At 39.2% G+C, this 16,024-nt stretch overlaps 1 protein-coding gene across 4 annotated transcripts in view; it reads left to right on the top strand.

Annotated features, from left to right (window-relative positions):
- Nucleotides 1-16,024, top strand: part of LOC126094681 (dihydropyrimidinase-like) — a 346,768-nt gene that overhangs the window by 293,565 nt on the left and 37,179 nt on the right. For all 4 annotated transcript variants that reach the window (XM_049909199.1, XM_049909198.1, XM_049909201.1 and 1 more), the window contains one exon: nucleotides 6,464-6,643. In XM_049909199.1, the coding sequence (XP_049765156.1) occupies nucleotides 6,464-6,643 (180 nt within the window). The remainder of the gene's footprint in view (nucleotides 1-6,463; nucleotides 6,644-16,024) is intronic.

A 16,024-nucleotide genomic window follows, 5' to 3' on the forward strand; every position in this document is an offset into this window, starting at 1 on the left:
TGAGACCCAACTCGCTTTATTTGTTCATGAGACCCAGAAAATATTAGATACAGGCTCCCAGGTAGATGCTATTTTTCTTGACTTCCGGAAGGCGTTCGATACAGTTCCGCACTGTCGCCTGATAAACAAAGTAAGAGCCTACGGAATATCAGACCAGCTGTGTGGCTGGATTGAAGAGTTTTTAGCAAACAGAACGCAGCATGTTGTTATCAACGGAGAGACGTCTACAGACGTTAAAGTAACCTCTGGTGTGCCACAGGGGAGTGTTATGGGACCATTGCTTTTCACAATATATATAAATGACCTAGTAGATAGTGTCGGAAGTTCCATGCGGCTTTTCGCGGATGATGCTGTAGTATACAGAGAAGTTGCAGCATTAGAAAATTGTAGCGAAATGCAGGAAGATCTGCAGCGGATAGGCACTTGGTGCAGGGAGTGGCAACTGACCCTTAACATAGACAAATGTAATGTATTGCGAATACGTAGAAAGAAGGATCCTTTATTGTATGATTATATGATAGCGGAACAAACACTGGTAGCAGTTACTTCTGTAAAATATCTGGGAGTATGCGTGCGGAACGATTTGAAGTGGAATGATCATATAAAATTAATTGTTGGTAAGGCGGGTACCAGGTTGAGATTCATTGGGAGAGTCCTTAGAAAATGTAGTCCATCAACAAAGGAGGTGGCTTACAAAACACTCGTTCGACCTATACTTGAGTATTGCTCATCAGTGTGGGATCCGTACCAGATCGGGTTGACGGAGGAGATAGAGAAGATTCAAAGAAGAGCGGCGCGTTTCGTCACAGGGTTATTTGGTAACCGTGATAGCGTTACGGAGATGTTTAACAAACTCAAGTGGCGGACTCTGCAAGAGAGGCGCTCTGCTTCGCGGTGTAGCTTGCTGTCCAGGTTTCGAGAGGGTGCGTTTCTGGATGAGGTATCGAATATATTGCTTCCCCCTACTTATACCTCCCGAGGAGATCACGAATGTAAAATTAGAGAGATTAGAGTGCGCACAGAGGCTTTCAGACAGTCGTTCTTCCCGCGAACCATACGCGACTGGAACAGGAAAGGGAGGTAATGACAGTGGCACGTAAAGTGCCCTCCGCCACACACCGTTGGGTGGCTTGCGGAGTATAAATGTAGATGTAGATGTAGATGAACTTAATTCCAGTTCGGGCCTGAGCCACCCATATGTATAAGATATTGCTCATACAAATATTCAAAAGCATGGGTGGTAATACATACCCTTGTCTTCCTCCCCAGTTAATACCTGTATTTTCCCCACTACAATTACATAAATTGGGTCTGAAGCATATGCCTTTATACAAACTTTTCATAATACTGCTATGTGTTGAGGATAGCTCTGTTTAGCCATTACATTGTAAAGTTCATGCCTGTGTACCTCATTAAAGGCTTTCTCTAGAACCACAAATGCCATATTGGTGGACAAATAGTATCCTTTTTCTCTGTTAGCTGTTTTGTAGTAAATACATTGTCCATATGAACTCTCTCTCTCTCTTTCTCTCTCTCTCTCTCTCTCTCTCTAAATCCATTCTGCTATTCTTGCAACAATGACTGCTATTGGCATTAATTGGTTATTTAATAGACCAGTGTAAAGTTTATAGGTTGAATTTAATATACTTATACCTCTGTACTTTGCATGATGCTTATTTGCTCTTCCTTATATATGGAAGAAAGAGCCAGCAGGTGTTTAATAGATGAAGAAGTTGGACTTTGAGTAAAAATCCACCATTCTTTTGGTTTTGTATGTATGCCCTCTGGCTGTCCTGATATTTTTCATTTTTTTTTATTACTGCCACTAACTCTCCTAAAGTAAGAAAGTCAGTATTGTCAATTAGTTCTCCAGTCTCATCTCCAGAGTTAGTAGAAATGTATGGCTCAGTGTTAAACTAAATACTTTTACTATGACCACTCTATTCATCACGCATTATCAGATCCATTCATGCACTGCCTCTTTCTGGAGTGTTTAGATACTTTAATAATTTATAAGCAGAGTCTTGTCTCCCATATGCATGGTGTTCAACATTGCTTATGAATTTTTCCCAACTGTCTCTATGTGCTCTTCTTGTTAGATACTTTGCAGTATTTCTAGCAGCTGTATAATGTTGCCTAGTTGATCTATTTTTGGCTGCAGGTATGTTTCAAACACTTTTTTCTTATTCCTGATGACCTTTTTGCTATTTTGTCATTCCATAGTCTTAAACCTTTCATTTGTTTTCAGAGGGTTCTCCCCCCTCCCCTCCCCCCCCCCTCCCCCCCCCCCTCCCCCAATACTCCACCTGCTGCTCTTTCCATACAGTTCTTTGTACCCTGCCATTCTTCATCACTATCCTTCTTTGTTTCATTTTCAACTAAATATCTGCTGATGTCTACTTTGATTTTTCTTTTAACAGTGTAATTCTATACTTTCCTTCATTTTATTTTCTCCTGCTAATTTGTTTCTTATTTTTTGACCATCTAGTTCTCAGAAGTATTTTGGCCATCAGTGATAATGATCACTGTATACATATCACATCCTCTGTATACTGTAAAATTATTTATATTAGCTACCAAATAATTTGTGATTAATATGGAACCTCCATCACTCCAGGTGTACGTATGGATATCTCTTTTTTCCTGCAGAATGTATTAGTTACCTTCAAGGCATTAAATGTACAAAAACTCCATATTTGTATTATTAGTGTTAATTCTGGCTTCACTGAAATTTCCTACACTGCCCTTGATAGGAATATTCCCAACTTGGGCCTTCCAGTCTCCACAGAGGATATATCTGTTTTATTAATCTGTTTGATGGCAGATTGTAATTTCTCATAGAGTTCCTCCATCTCTTCTTTTCTAACTTCTTCTGGATTACAAACCCATACTATTGTCATATGTCTTTAGAATATTTTAAAATGAACTGGCATAAGTCTCTCATTATAAAAGGTGTAATCTGTTATTCTTTTTTCTCCATTTCTGGTGTGGCATTATGGTAATTCCTACTTGAGTTCTTATATTTCATTCCACTCCACTGTATAGTAATGTATGATCTTGAAGAACTATTGTCCCCCTACCCCCCCCCCCCCCTCTCTCTCTCTCTCTCTCTCTCTCTCTCTCTCTCCCTCTCTCTCTCTCTCTCCCTCTCTCTCTCTCTCTCTCTCTCTCTCTCTCCCCCTGTCCCTCCCTCTCCCTGTCCCTCCCTCCCCCCTCTCTCTCTTGCTCTCTCACACTCTTTTTAAATATGACTAAATTTACCTTCTTCTTTTCTAATTCATTCTGTAACTCAGCTTCTTTTGGGTAGAAATCTCTGAAAATCCAGGTTGCTAATCTAAATTATGTCTGTTACTCCATACTGTTTCACCTTATCCTTGTGGAGGTTGTATCCATTAAATCAGCCTGGGCTCACTTTTTATGTGGAAGGGACACCAACCTGGACACAAAACTCCAAAGCTGCAGGGCTGGGGAGATTTCTCTTGGGGCCTCCTACCCTTAAGAGTGTTGTTTTCCTTAGGCTTATGGGAGGTCTGGATTATTTTTCAGGTTATGGATAGCAGTGTGTTCCATTGAAGGACACATTGGGGGGGGGGGGGGGGGGGGGAGTTAGGAAAGGAAGATGAGGCCAGGTTAGAAGTGATTGTATGATGTCAAACTTCACCTCTCAGGTGGCTCCACAGATACGTCCTGGATAAACTGAAAGAACCAGAGGTTGTACAGTGTTTCAGGGAGAGTATAAGGGAACAATTGACAGGAATGGGGGAAAGAAATACAGTAAAAGATGAATGGGTAGCTTTGAGCGATGAAGTAGTGAAGGCAGCAGAGGACCTAGTAAGTAAAAAGATGAGGGCTAGTAGAAATCCTTGGGTAACAGAAGAAATACTGAATTTAATTGATGAAAGGAGAAAATATAAAAATGCAGTAAATGAAGCAGGCAAAAAGGAATACAAACGTCTCAAAAACAAGATCGACAGGAAGTGCAAAATGGCTAAGCAGGGATGGCTAGAGGACAAATGTAAGGATGTAGAGGCTTATCTCACTAGGGGTAAGATAGATACTGCCTACAGGAAAATTAAAGAGACCTTTGGAGAACAGAGAACCACTTGTATGAATATTAAGAGCTCAGATGGAAACCCAGTTCTAAGCAAAGAAGGGAAAGCAGAAAGGTGGAGGGAGTATATAGAGGGCCTATACAAGGGCAATGCACTTGAGGACAATATTATGGAAATTGAAGAGGATGTAGATGATGATGAAATGGGAGATACGATACTGCGTGAAGAGTTTGACAGAGCACTGAAAGACCTGAGTCAAAACAAGGCCCGGGAGTAGACAGCATTCCATTAGAACTACTGACGGCCTTGGGAGAGCCAGTCCTGACAAAACTCTACCATCTGGTGAGCAAGATGTATGAGACAGGCGAAATACCCTCAGACTTCAAGAAGAATATAATAATTCCAATCCCAAAGAAAGCAGGTGCTGACAGATGTGAAAATTACTGAACTATCAGTTTAATAAGTCACGGATGCAAAATACTAACCTTATTCTCTACAGACGAATGGAAAAACTGGTAGAAGCTGACCTCGGGGAAGATCAGTTTGGATTCCGTAGAAATGTTGGAACACGTGAGGCAATACTGACCCTACGACTTATCTTAGAAAATAGATTAAGGAAAGGCAATCCTACGTTTCTAGCATTTGTAGACTTAGAGAAAGCTTTTGACAATGTTGACTGGAATACTCTCTTTCAAATTCTGAAGGTGGCAGGGGTAAAGTACAGGGAGCGAAAGGCTATTTACTATTTGTACAGAAACCAGATGGCAGTTATAAGAGTTGAGGGGCAGGAAAGGGAAGCAGTGGTTGGGAAGGGAGTGAGACAGGGTTGTAGCCTCTCCCCGATGTTATTCAATCTGTATGTTGAGCAAGCAGTGAAGGAAACAAAAGAAAAATTCGGAGTAGGTATTAAAATCCATGGAGAAGAAATAAAAACTTTGAGGTTCGCCGATGACATTGTAATTCTGTCAGAGACAGCAAAGGACCTGGAAGAGCAGTTGAATGGAATGGACAGTGTCATGAAAGGATGGTATAAGATGAACATCAACAAAAGCAAAACGAGGATAATGGAATGTAGTCGAATTAAATCGGGTGATGCTGAGGGAATTAGATTAGGAAATGAGACATTAAAGTAGTAAATGAGTTTTGCTATTTGGGGAGCAAAACACGAATGATGGTCGAAGTAGAGAGGATGTAAAATGTAGACTGGCAATGGCAAGGAAAGCGTTTCTGAAGAAGAGTAATTTGTTAACATCGAGTATAGATTTAAGTGACAGGAAGTCATTTCTGAAAGTATTTGTGTGGAACGTAGCCATGTATGGAAGTGAAACATGGACGATAACTAGCTTGGACAAGAAGTGAATAGTAGCTTTCGAAATGTGGTGCTACAGAAGAATGCTGAAGATTAGATGGGTAGATCATATAACTAATGAGGAGGTATTGAATAGGATTGCGGAGAAGAGAAGTTTGTGGCACAGCTTAACTAGAAGAAGGGATTGGTTGGTAGGACATGTTCTGAGGCATCAAGGGATCACCAATTTAGTATTGGAGGGCAGCGCGGAGGGTAAAAATCGTAGAGGGAGACCAAGAGATGAATACACTAAACAGATTCAGAAGGATGTTGGTTGCAGTAAGTACTGGGAGATGAAGAAGCTTGCACAGGATAGAGTAGCAATGAGAGCTGCACCAAACGAGTCTCAGGACTGAAGACCACAACAACAACAACAACCACCACCATTGATAACCTTACCAGCACCTATACTGATAGACAATATCCTACCCAGCTCTAAATACTCTGGCTAAAAACATAATACTGTTCATGTGAAGTTAAACCTACCTGAGGTGGATGTGGATCATTGGGACATGAAACAGGAAGAATCTACTTTCACAAGGTAGTGCTTTAACAGATTGTGAAATCATATTTTATGTAGCAGATCCTCTAATATGATTGTTAACTGGATGATTTAAGAGCGGCGAAAACACACCAGTAGAATTTAACATAAGAAATTCCATTGGTCGAATGAAAGTAAAAATTAATACTAATAACAGTTTTATCGAAAGAGCAGTATTCACTTTCTAGCTATCTAATCACTTACCAGTAATTAGAAATTACAGCTCGAGCACTGACAAATGTGCAAAGTTAAAAAATGTCTATTGCTTATGACTAAAAAAATAAATAAATTGAGATTAAAGCCTGTTGATAATTTAGTTCAGCCCTGGACCTGTTGTTTCTGCCCCAGTGGCTAATCAGTGTGTGCTCATTTTCTGATGTAAACACAGGTATACTTAGTTCCAAATTGTTTAACATATGGTTATCGTAGTTGTAACTGTGCTTGCAATATATTTGGATGATTGTTAATGATAATGGTATGATATGGTGCAATTTGAACTGTAGCAATATTTTGTTTTTCTAGGTTAAAGAAGAAATGGAAGAGCTGTGCAAAGCCCATGGTGTCAATTCCTTCAAATTTTTTATGGCCTATCGTGATCTTTACATGCTAGATGATGGTGAAATTTTTGAAGCACTTCATAAATGTAAGAATTTAGGAGCAGTTCCTCTTGTTCATGCTGAGAATGGTGCAGTTATAGAACAGGTAAGACAATGATTAAATGAGACCTTAAAAAAGTCTTCTTGTTCTGCTAGCTGTATCAAGTGGTTACACACCCACAAGTTCTCATAGAGTGCTGACATTGTCAAGTGGTAACTGATTTTCATGTGGTTGCTGGCCATACCCTTACGTATCCGTGGCACCTAGCTGTGTGGTCAGTGGTGATCAGTCCTTCACTGTGTAAAGCAATATTTCCATCCTGCATCTGCTGCACCCACTTTAAATTCACAATATCTGGGTTCCACACTGTAATGAGCTGTAAATCACCATATTTACTGAGTGGTTTATTAGATATTTCGATCACTATAGCTTCTTTTATTTCACAATCCCAGAACCTATTAACCTTCGTGATAGAGGTGACATCAAATTAAACTTTATGTCCATCCTTCAAAGCATGTTCAGCTACAGCTGATGTCTAAGAGTAAAAGCCAGTCATAACACAATTCTTGGCAACAAAAGGTCCAGAGGAAAACTCTGAAATTAATTTGGCTAACATGCCATTTATCATCAGATGTATCCATGCTGTTGCTTAATGTCTCTCTTTGCTTACAGATTGTAAATAAGTTTGTCGTTTAGCTACAATAAATAATCCCTGCACCATTGAGCAGTTTTAACTGCTCACTGATTATGTTACACATTCTTGGAATCAGAATTCAGTTACACACCTTATGTCATATTATACTCAAATTTTTCCAGCATTTATGATATTTGCTCAAACAACCTAAAGTATTGTGACTATTGTATTATTGCGTCCTGAAATGAGATGCCTGAGTTATAACTGAACATTTTCCATCATGAAGCACATTACAAATATACTATACATCCTTCAATATTTTTAAAACTTGTTATATTTATCTTCAAGCATAATTATACACAGATTTGAAAATGGTGAAGTGTGTCGCTTTGTGGTGCCAAATACTATTGCTATCATAACAAATGGGTAACAACTTATCTCATTCTCAAGACCTATTATTTAAGTGTGTGTCGTTAAATGCAGAGTATCTATGTAAACAAGTCCACATCTATTAAATTTGATTTGTTTGATGGAGGGGTGGTTTTTTGGCAGAACCTAAATATTGAAAATTCTGTATTTTTGCACTGTGGTGTGCCTGTAAAACCACTAAGGTGTTTCCATGTCTGTTCAGGTTTTCAAATAGTGCAGTAAGATGAATAATAATCATACTTCGCATAATTTAACACTCAGTGCTCCGAAAGAAATTAGTATTTCATATAGTAATGGAAAGTTATTGATGGAGTATATGTAGTGAGTACTGGTGACAAAGAAGAACTGGCAGCTTTGACAATGGAAAGTACATCAGCATTTAATATTGTGCTAAAAACGTGGGACAAAGCTGATCATGCTGAGAGTCAGATCACTATCAGAGTTGTCAAAGCAAAATTCATGGCATTGTTGGATGCGTATGAGATGTGTGAGATATGTAGGACAAACTAAGTTACATGTCTGAACTGAAAACAAAGCACACTGCGCGTTGTTTTCATTTGGAGCTCTTCAGAGTGCACATGAGCTCAGGTGCTGGCATGATGACAATCACTCATTTTGAGTACTTGCTTCTTTGAATGCAGAAACACGATGTGAAACTTTATGAATCATCATTTATGGTACAACTACTTTGACACACTGCCTGACAGTTATTAAAGTCTACAACAGTCATGGTGGATGAGATATGAAGATAAACACACTAAAACATTTAATGGATGTGTTAACATCTGGTGAAAGTTGTCATGCTTGTTGGAAGGAGAAATGAGATGAGTAGTTGCCATTGTTCACTACCAAAGCAAATATTAAAGAAGTAAAAATGCAACCAGCAACACTGAAAGGAATGTTACTTTATCAAATAAATAGAAAACATTAACAAACAAGAAGAAGATGAAATGTTAGAAAACTGAGTGGTATACATCATGTAGTAAGTACACAAAACCATCGTAGATATGCTTGGGCAATGATTCAGCTATGAATGCAATAGGGAAGGGGACTATGTGTTCTTAAGCTTTTGTTGATGGAGAATGAAAGTTAGGCCATGTGGATAAATGTGTTGTATACTCCAGAAGAGAGAAGAAATGTCTTTTCTTTATCATCTGCTATGGGCAAGGATTAGACTTTCATTTATCGAAAGACAAGTGTGAGTTCTGAATCAATGTCACTGTAAAGGCATGTGATATATTATGCAGTGGCAACTTAACTGAAGATCTGGATTCGAGTGACAAAACAAATTCATCCTTTTAGTCCTGAGGTAAATCTTGCATCAAAGGAATCTCTGCAAATTTGGCATGAATGCTTGGGTCATCAGAACAAATGCCATGTCTAACAGTTCTTGAAGCAATGTGGTGTTGAAGCTGAAGACTTTGACAGAGAATTTGGTGAGGCATGTGTTAAAGGGAAGCAGCATCGCTCATGACAGGAGCATACCACACGACCTGGAAAAGTGATTCCTGATGATGTCTATAGACCTGTGGATTGTAAATCTCTAGAGAGTAGAACATTTTCTGTGCTTTACTTTTGACTTTTCAAGATCATGCATAGTATCTTTTCTCAAGCAAAAATCTGTGATTGCAGAGAAGACTGCAGAAATGGTGAGCATTGTGAGTAGTTTTTGTCATCAGCTACCAAAAGCATTTCAGTGTGATGGCAGATGAGAATCTGATAATATTGAAGTTAAGGTTTGATTAGATAAAATGGTATACAGTTCATCATCACAAATCCTTACACTCCAGAGCAGAATGGAGTGCAGAGCATAAAAACAGAACTGTTGTGAAACTAGCTCCAACCATGTTGTTAGCTCAGGGTCTGCTTACTTTTTGGTGGGCAGAAGCAGTAAACATGGCTGTTTGCGTGTTAAATAGAACTGGCACAAGTTGTGTGAATGGCAGAACACGATACAAGATACTCAGTGGGAAGATGATACAGCTAAATAAACTTCCTGTTGGGGGGAGAGGGAAATTTTTTGATCATATTTGGAAGAAAAAGTGAAAGAGGTGGAATCCAAAAGAAAAACCAGGCATATTTGTTGGTTGTCCTGATGGCATTGATGGTTTTTGAGTGTGGATTGAATCAGACAAATGGATTACTTGGATTAAGGAGGTTGTTTTTGAACCTGAGAAAACTGGGTGGACAGTGGCATTACCCCCCAGGTGAAATGTGCGATGAAGAATCAATGAGTCGCCATGCCGAAGCAAGTTCTAGTGAAAGACAATTGAAGAATAGGCAACAACTGAAGAATCCAGAATGTCTTACTGGACTGATGCTGGCTTAAATAAATGAGCCTAAGAATTTATATAGAGGTTACTAAATGGGTAGGCCATGAACAACGGTGAAGAGCAATGAGAAAGAAATGGCTTCATTGGAGAAAAATGCTAGATGGACATCGGAACCCATGCCACTAGATTGTAAGCCCATTACAAACAGTTGAGTCTATAAAATTAAGGTTAAATCTGATGATAAAATTGATTGCTATGAACCAAGGCTAGTTGTTCATGGATTTAGTCAACAAGAAGATATTGACTATAATGAAACATTTAGTTCTATTGTTAGACATGATACAATTAGAGCAATTTTGAGTATTGCCACTAGCAAGCATCTCAATTGGCACAGTTTGATGTAAAATCTGAATTTTTTGAATAGCTTCTTAAAAGAAGAGATGGATGTGGAACAGCTTTAGTGATGGGACTGATAAGGTGAGCAAACTTCATAAGTTCATATGGACGAAAACAATCTCCAATGGTTCAAGAATTTCCTAATGAATCTTGCACTTGTGGAAAGTAAGGCAGGTCTGTGCCTTAATGGAAATTCAAGATGAGTTTAAAATTATTGTTGAGCCAGTAGGGTATTTCTTATCAATAGATGTTAATCAAGAAAGTTGTGCTAAAGACTTTCTTTGGCAGTGTAACATGACAGAGGAAAATTGTGTGTCAACTGCAATCGAGCAACATCTGCAGCCACATGAGCTGACCAATGATGAACCAATTAATGCTCCATATTGAGAAGCAGTTGAGTGTCTTATGTATTCTCCTAGTGATACAAGGCCCAGTATAGCATTTGTAGTGAGCTATGTGTAAAAATTTTAGAGAATACTCAAAGAAATCACATGTTTTTGGTAAAAATGATTGCGACCTATATAAAAGATTCAGGGTCATTGGGTATAAAGTTTGATGCTAGCCATGCAAATGGAAGAATGATGCTGATTATGCCAGTGATCCAGCAACTCATCACTCTGTTAGTGGAGTGACTGCAGGATTTTGTGGAGGAGCAGTTACCTGTGCTAGCTAGTGGAAACAGTGCACAACACTATCAATAACTGAGTCAGATTATGTGGCTGCCAGTGAAGGAGCAAGAGAAGGAATGGGGCTATCCAAGTTTGATGAATAAATTTCACCACTGAAGAGTGTTTCTGTTCATCTTGTTGATAATGCAAGTGCCATTAAGCTGGCCAAAATCCTGAATTTCACACCAAATTCTTGAATTTCACAAGAGATCATAACATGTAAGGTGTAAAATGTCTGAAAGATAACATCCTGCAACAATTGTCGGAAGGGTCCAGGCCAGAGGAGGGGAGTGTTATGGTCTGGGGAATGTTTTCTTGGCATTCCTTGGGTGATCTTACCATTCTGGAAGAGACAATGGAGCAACATAAGTATATATCTATCCTTGGGAACCATGTCCACCTCTTCGTACAATTAGTTTTTCCTTGGCACGGTGGCATCTACCAGCAGTACAATGCAACATGTCACAAAGCTTGCAATACACATGCGTGGTTTCAAGAGCACCAGGGTGAGTTTACAATACTCCCCTGGCCACCAAACCCCCAAGATTTAAAACCAGTCAAGAGTCCGTGGGAACACTTCGATTGGGCTGTACACGCTGTGGATCCTCAACCAAGAAACCTAGCATAGCTTGTCATGGCACCAGAGTTGGCATGGCTCCACATACCTTCTAGAACCTCACTGACTCTTCCTTCATGTCTCACAGTGACCCACGCTGCCAAAGATGGTTATTCAGGCTTTTTTGACAGGTATTCACATTAATTTTACTGGACATATAGTAATAGCAGTAGTAATTTAATCTTCAAGTGCTCCCAGGCATACTAAATCACCCTTTGCACTGCTCCTCTCTTTTTAAATGTTCTGTCTGTTTCCTTCCTTCCTTTCCTTTCAGTGATCCTGCAACAGGTCTTCGTTACACTGTTTGTTCTCAAGTGCTTTTGGTCCATGCATGGAGTTCTGTGTGTCTGATTCTATGAGTGAGTGGCAGATGCCACCAAATTGAGTTGTCAGGATCAAAGTCCCTTGTTTATTGGTTCATATGAGCTAGTTTCTGCTCTTCCATCAGTATCAGTTACAATCCCAAACTTACAGCTGGTATGTCTGCCACAAAGGCTTCCACCCAACCTAGTCAACTACCTTTCTAATAACATTGCCCCAGAACTTTAGTGTCACATCTCCTGCAGAAGCTTCAAGAAGGAGGGCACAATATAAGGCACACGCACAATATGGTTGCTGTAGCAAGACGGATATATTTTAGGACAGCAACAAAAGACAGCAGTCTGCTACAATGCATAGAGATTAATATAAACATATTATCTGTCACTCTCCCTAAATGTTTATATTTCTAAACACAGTACTTAATATATTTCAATTAATTATTTTACATATTCAAGTCAGATACGTAGCACGGGTTTGGTGAGAATGTCTGCAGCTTGCTTATTGCCCAGTATATGCTTGGTGGTTAGTTGGCCTTCTTGAATTTTCTCATGGACTTTTGTTTCTTTCCCATTTGCAAAATACCAAAAACTCAAGACGTACAGCAGTAAAGATTTACTAATCATTACATTATGAAAAACGAATAGTCACCATCACATAAATTAATTACTACTCAAATAAAGATTAAGGGGATGGAAGTTGTACCAAATCTTTGCTCTATTTCTGCACTCAACTCTAAGCAGTACTCTCATTCAATCAGAAAATTAAATCCACACAAAATCACTAACTGTTACCAAATATTTGACCTGTCAGAATATTCACATCAGTCTAGCACCACATTTATCATTTAATCAGCAAAATTACTGTTCTTTGTTCCAGCATTACCAGTTTAAGCTCATAATTCCTCAGAACACAAATAGAAGTTTTCAGGTAACCTAAATATCCAATGATACAGCAGTATAAGACTTGTACCTCACTAAAATATTGCTGTTTCTGTTAATCTCTAATTCCAACTGCAGTGTCATGAATTGCACAATATAAGCAGTACTCAATGTTGCCTAGTTCGTGATTAGATCATCAATACAGTTACAACACATTTTTTTGTATACATTTATCTGTTGCATTAATCATGTCTGTGAGCTCCATTATTTTACTTATATTTCTTTCACTGTTAGCACTACTACAGAGACAGGTTCCCTAACCATTAAGACCCTTACATTGTTCATTATTTTATTATTCCCTTATTGCTTCATCAACTAATAAACAAACAACGCTCTGCCTTATCCAATGCAAAACTGACTCTACTGAAACACTCCACAGTAACAGATCCTTATACTGTGACAAACTTAACTCTCATTCAGACAAAATTCTCACTTACAAAAACTTATCTCACTGTATTCCAACAAACTGCATGAGATTCTAGCCTGAAGGGCAGTATACATACAAATCTTGCTAATACATTCCACACACATTACCCCAGGCAACTATGTTTAAAGTTGTAATTCCTTAATGTTAGAAAATGACTGTACAATCACACAGATAGTTATCTCACGTACACTGATGGTACTGAACACACACACACACACACACACACACACACACACACACACACACACACACACTCTTCTATTATACCACAATTAATATTGTTGTTGTTGTTGTTGTTGCCTTCAGTCCAGAGACTGGATTGATGCAGCTCTCCATGCTACTCTATCCTGTGCAAGCTCCAGTACCTACTGCAACCTACATCCTTCTGAATCTGTTTAGTGTATTCATCTCTTGGTCTCCCTCTACAATTTTTACCCTCCACACTACCCTCCAATACCAAATTGGTGATCCCTTGATGCCTCAGAATATGCCCTACCAACTGATCCCTTCTTCTAGTCAAGTTGTGTCACAAATTTCTCTTCTCTCCAATTCTATTCAATAACTCCTCATTAGTTATATGATCTACCCATCTAATCTCCAGCATTCTTCTGTAGCACCACATTCCAAAACCTTCTATTCTCTTCTTGTCTAAACTATTTATTGTCCACGTTTCACTTCCATACATGACTACACTCCATACAAATACTTTCGGAAACGACTTCCTGACACTTAAATCTATACTTGATGTTAACAAATTTCTCTTCTTCAGAAACTCTTTCCTAGCCATTGCCAGTCTAAATTTTATATCCTCTCTACTTCGACCATCATTGGTATTTTGCTCCCCAAATAGCAAAACTCATTTACTACTTTAAGCTTCTCATTTCCTAATCTAATTCCCACATCATCACCCAATTTAATTCGACTACATTCCATTATCCTCGTTTTGATTTTGTTGATGTTCATCTTATATCCTCCTTTCAAGACACTGTCCATTCCGCTCAGCTGCTCTTCCAGGTCCTTTGCTGTCTCTGACAGGATTACAATGTCATCGGTGAAACTCAAAAGTTTTTATTTCTTCTCCCTGGATTGTAATACCTACTCTGAATTTTCCTTTACTGCTTACTCAATATACAGATTGAATAGTATTGGGGAGAGGCTACAACCCTGTCTCACTCCCTTCCCAACCACTGCTTCCCTTTCATGCCCCTCGACTCTTATAACTACCATCTGGTTTCTGTACGAATTGTAAATAGCCTTTCACTCCCTGTACTTTACCCCTGCCACCTTCAGAATTTGAAAGAGAGTATTCCAGTCAACATTGTCAAAAGCTTTCTCTAAGTCTACAAATGCTAGAAACGTAGGTTTGCCTTTCCTTAATCTATTTTCTAAGATAAGTCGTAGGGTCAGTATTACCACACATGTTCCAACATTTCTACGGAATCCAAACTGATCTTCCCCGAGGTCGGCTTCTACCAGTTTTTCCATTCGTCTGTAAAGAATTCGTGTTAGTATTTTTGCAGCTGTGGCTTATTAAACTGATAGTTCAGTAATTTTCACATCTGTCAACACTTGCTTTCTTTGGGATTGGAATTATTATATTCTTCTTGTAGTCTGAGGGTATTTCACCTGTCGCATACATCTTGCTCACCAGAAGGTAGAGTTTTGTTAGGCCTGGCTCTCTCAAGGCTGTCAGTAGTTCTAATGGAATGTAGTCTACTCCCAGGGCCTTGTTTAGACTTAGGTCTTCCAGTGCTCTGTCAAACTCTTCATGCAGTATCATATCTCTTATTTTATCTTCATCTACATTCTCTTCCATTTCCATAATATTGTCCTCAAGAACATTGGCCTTGTATAGACCCTCTATATACTCCTTCCGCCTTCCTGCTTTCCCTTCATGGCTAAGAACTGGGTGTCCAACTGAGCTCTAGATATTCATGCAAGTAGTTCTCTTTTCTCCAAAGGTGTCTTTAATTTTCCTGTATGCAGTATCTATCTTACCCCTAGTGATATATGCCTCTACATCCTTACATTTGTCCTCTAGCCATCCCTTTTCGTGTCCCTTCACTATCTGAATAATTTATTTTATCTCATCATACATTTCATCAATCTCTTCGTCATCTGCGGAGCTAGTTGGCATATAAACTTGTACTACTGTGGTAGGCGTGGGCTTCGTATCTATCTTGGCCACAATAATGTGTTCACTATGCTGTTTCTAGTAGCTTATCCCCATTCCTATTTTCCTGTTCATTATTAAACCTACTCCTGCAATGCCCCTATTTGATTTTGTATTTATAACCTTGTATTCACCTGACCAGAAGTCTTGTTCCTCCTGCCACTGAACTTCACTAATTCCCACTATATCTAACTTTAACCTATCCATTTCCCTTTTTAAATTTTCTAACCTACCTGCCCGATTAAGGGACCTGACACTCCACACTGATCTGTAGAATGCCAGTTTTCTTTCTCCTGATAGTAACTTCCTCCTGAGTAGTCCCCGCCCGGAGGTCCGAATGGGGGACTATTTTACCTCCGGAATATTTTACCCAAGTGGACGCCATCATCATTTAACCACACAGTAAAGTTGCATGCCCTCGGGAAAAATTACGGCTTTAATTTCCCCTTGTTTTCAGCTGTTTGCAGTACCAGAACAGCAAGGCCGTTTTGGTTAGTGTTACAAGGCCAGGTCAGTCAATCATCCAGACTGTTGCCCCTGCAACTACTGAAGAAGCTGTTGCTCCTCTTCAGGAACCACATGTTTGTCTGGCCTCTCAACAGATACCCCTC

This window comes from Schistocerca cancellata, chromosome 8 (assembly GCF_023864275.1).
Source record: "Schistocerca cancellata isolate TAMUIC-IGC-003103 chromosome 8, iqSchCanc2.1, whole genome shotgun sequence".
Lineage (NCBI taxonomy): Eukaryota > Metazoa > Arthropoda > Insecta > Orthoptera > Acrididae > Schistocerca > Schistocerca cancellata.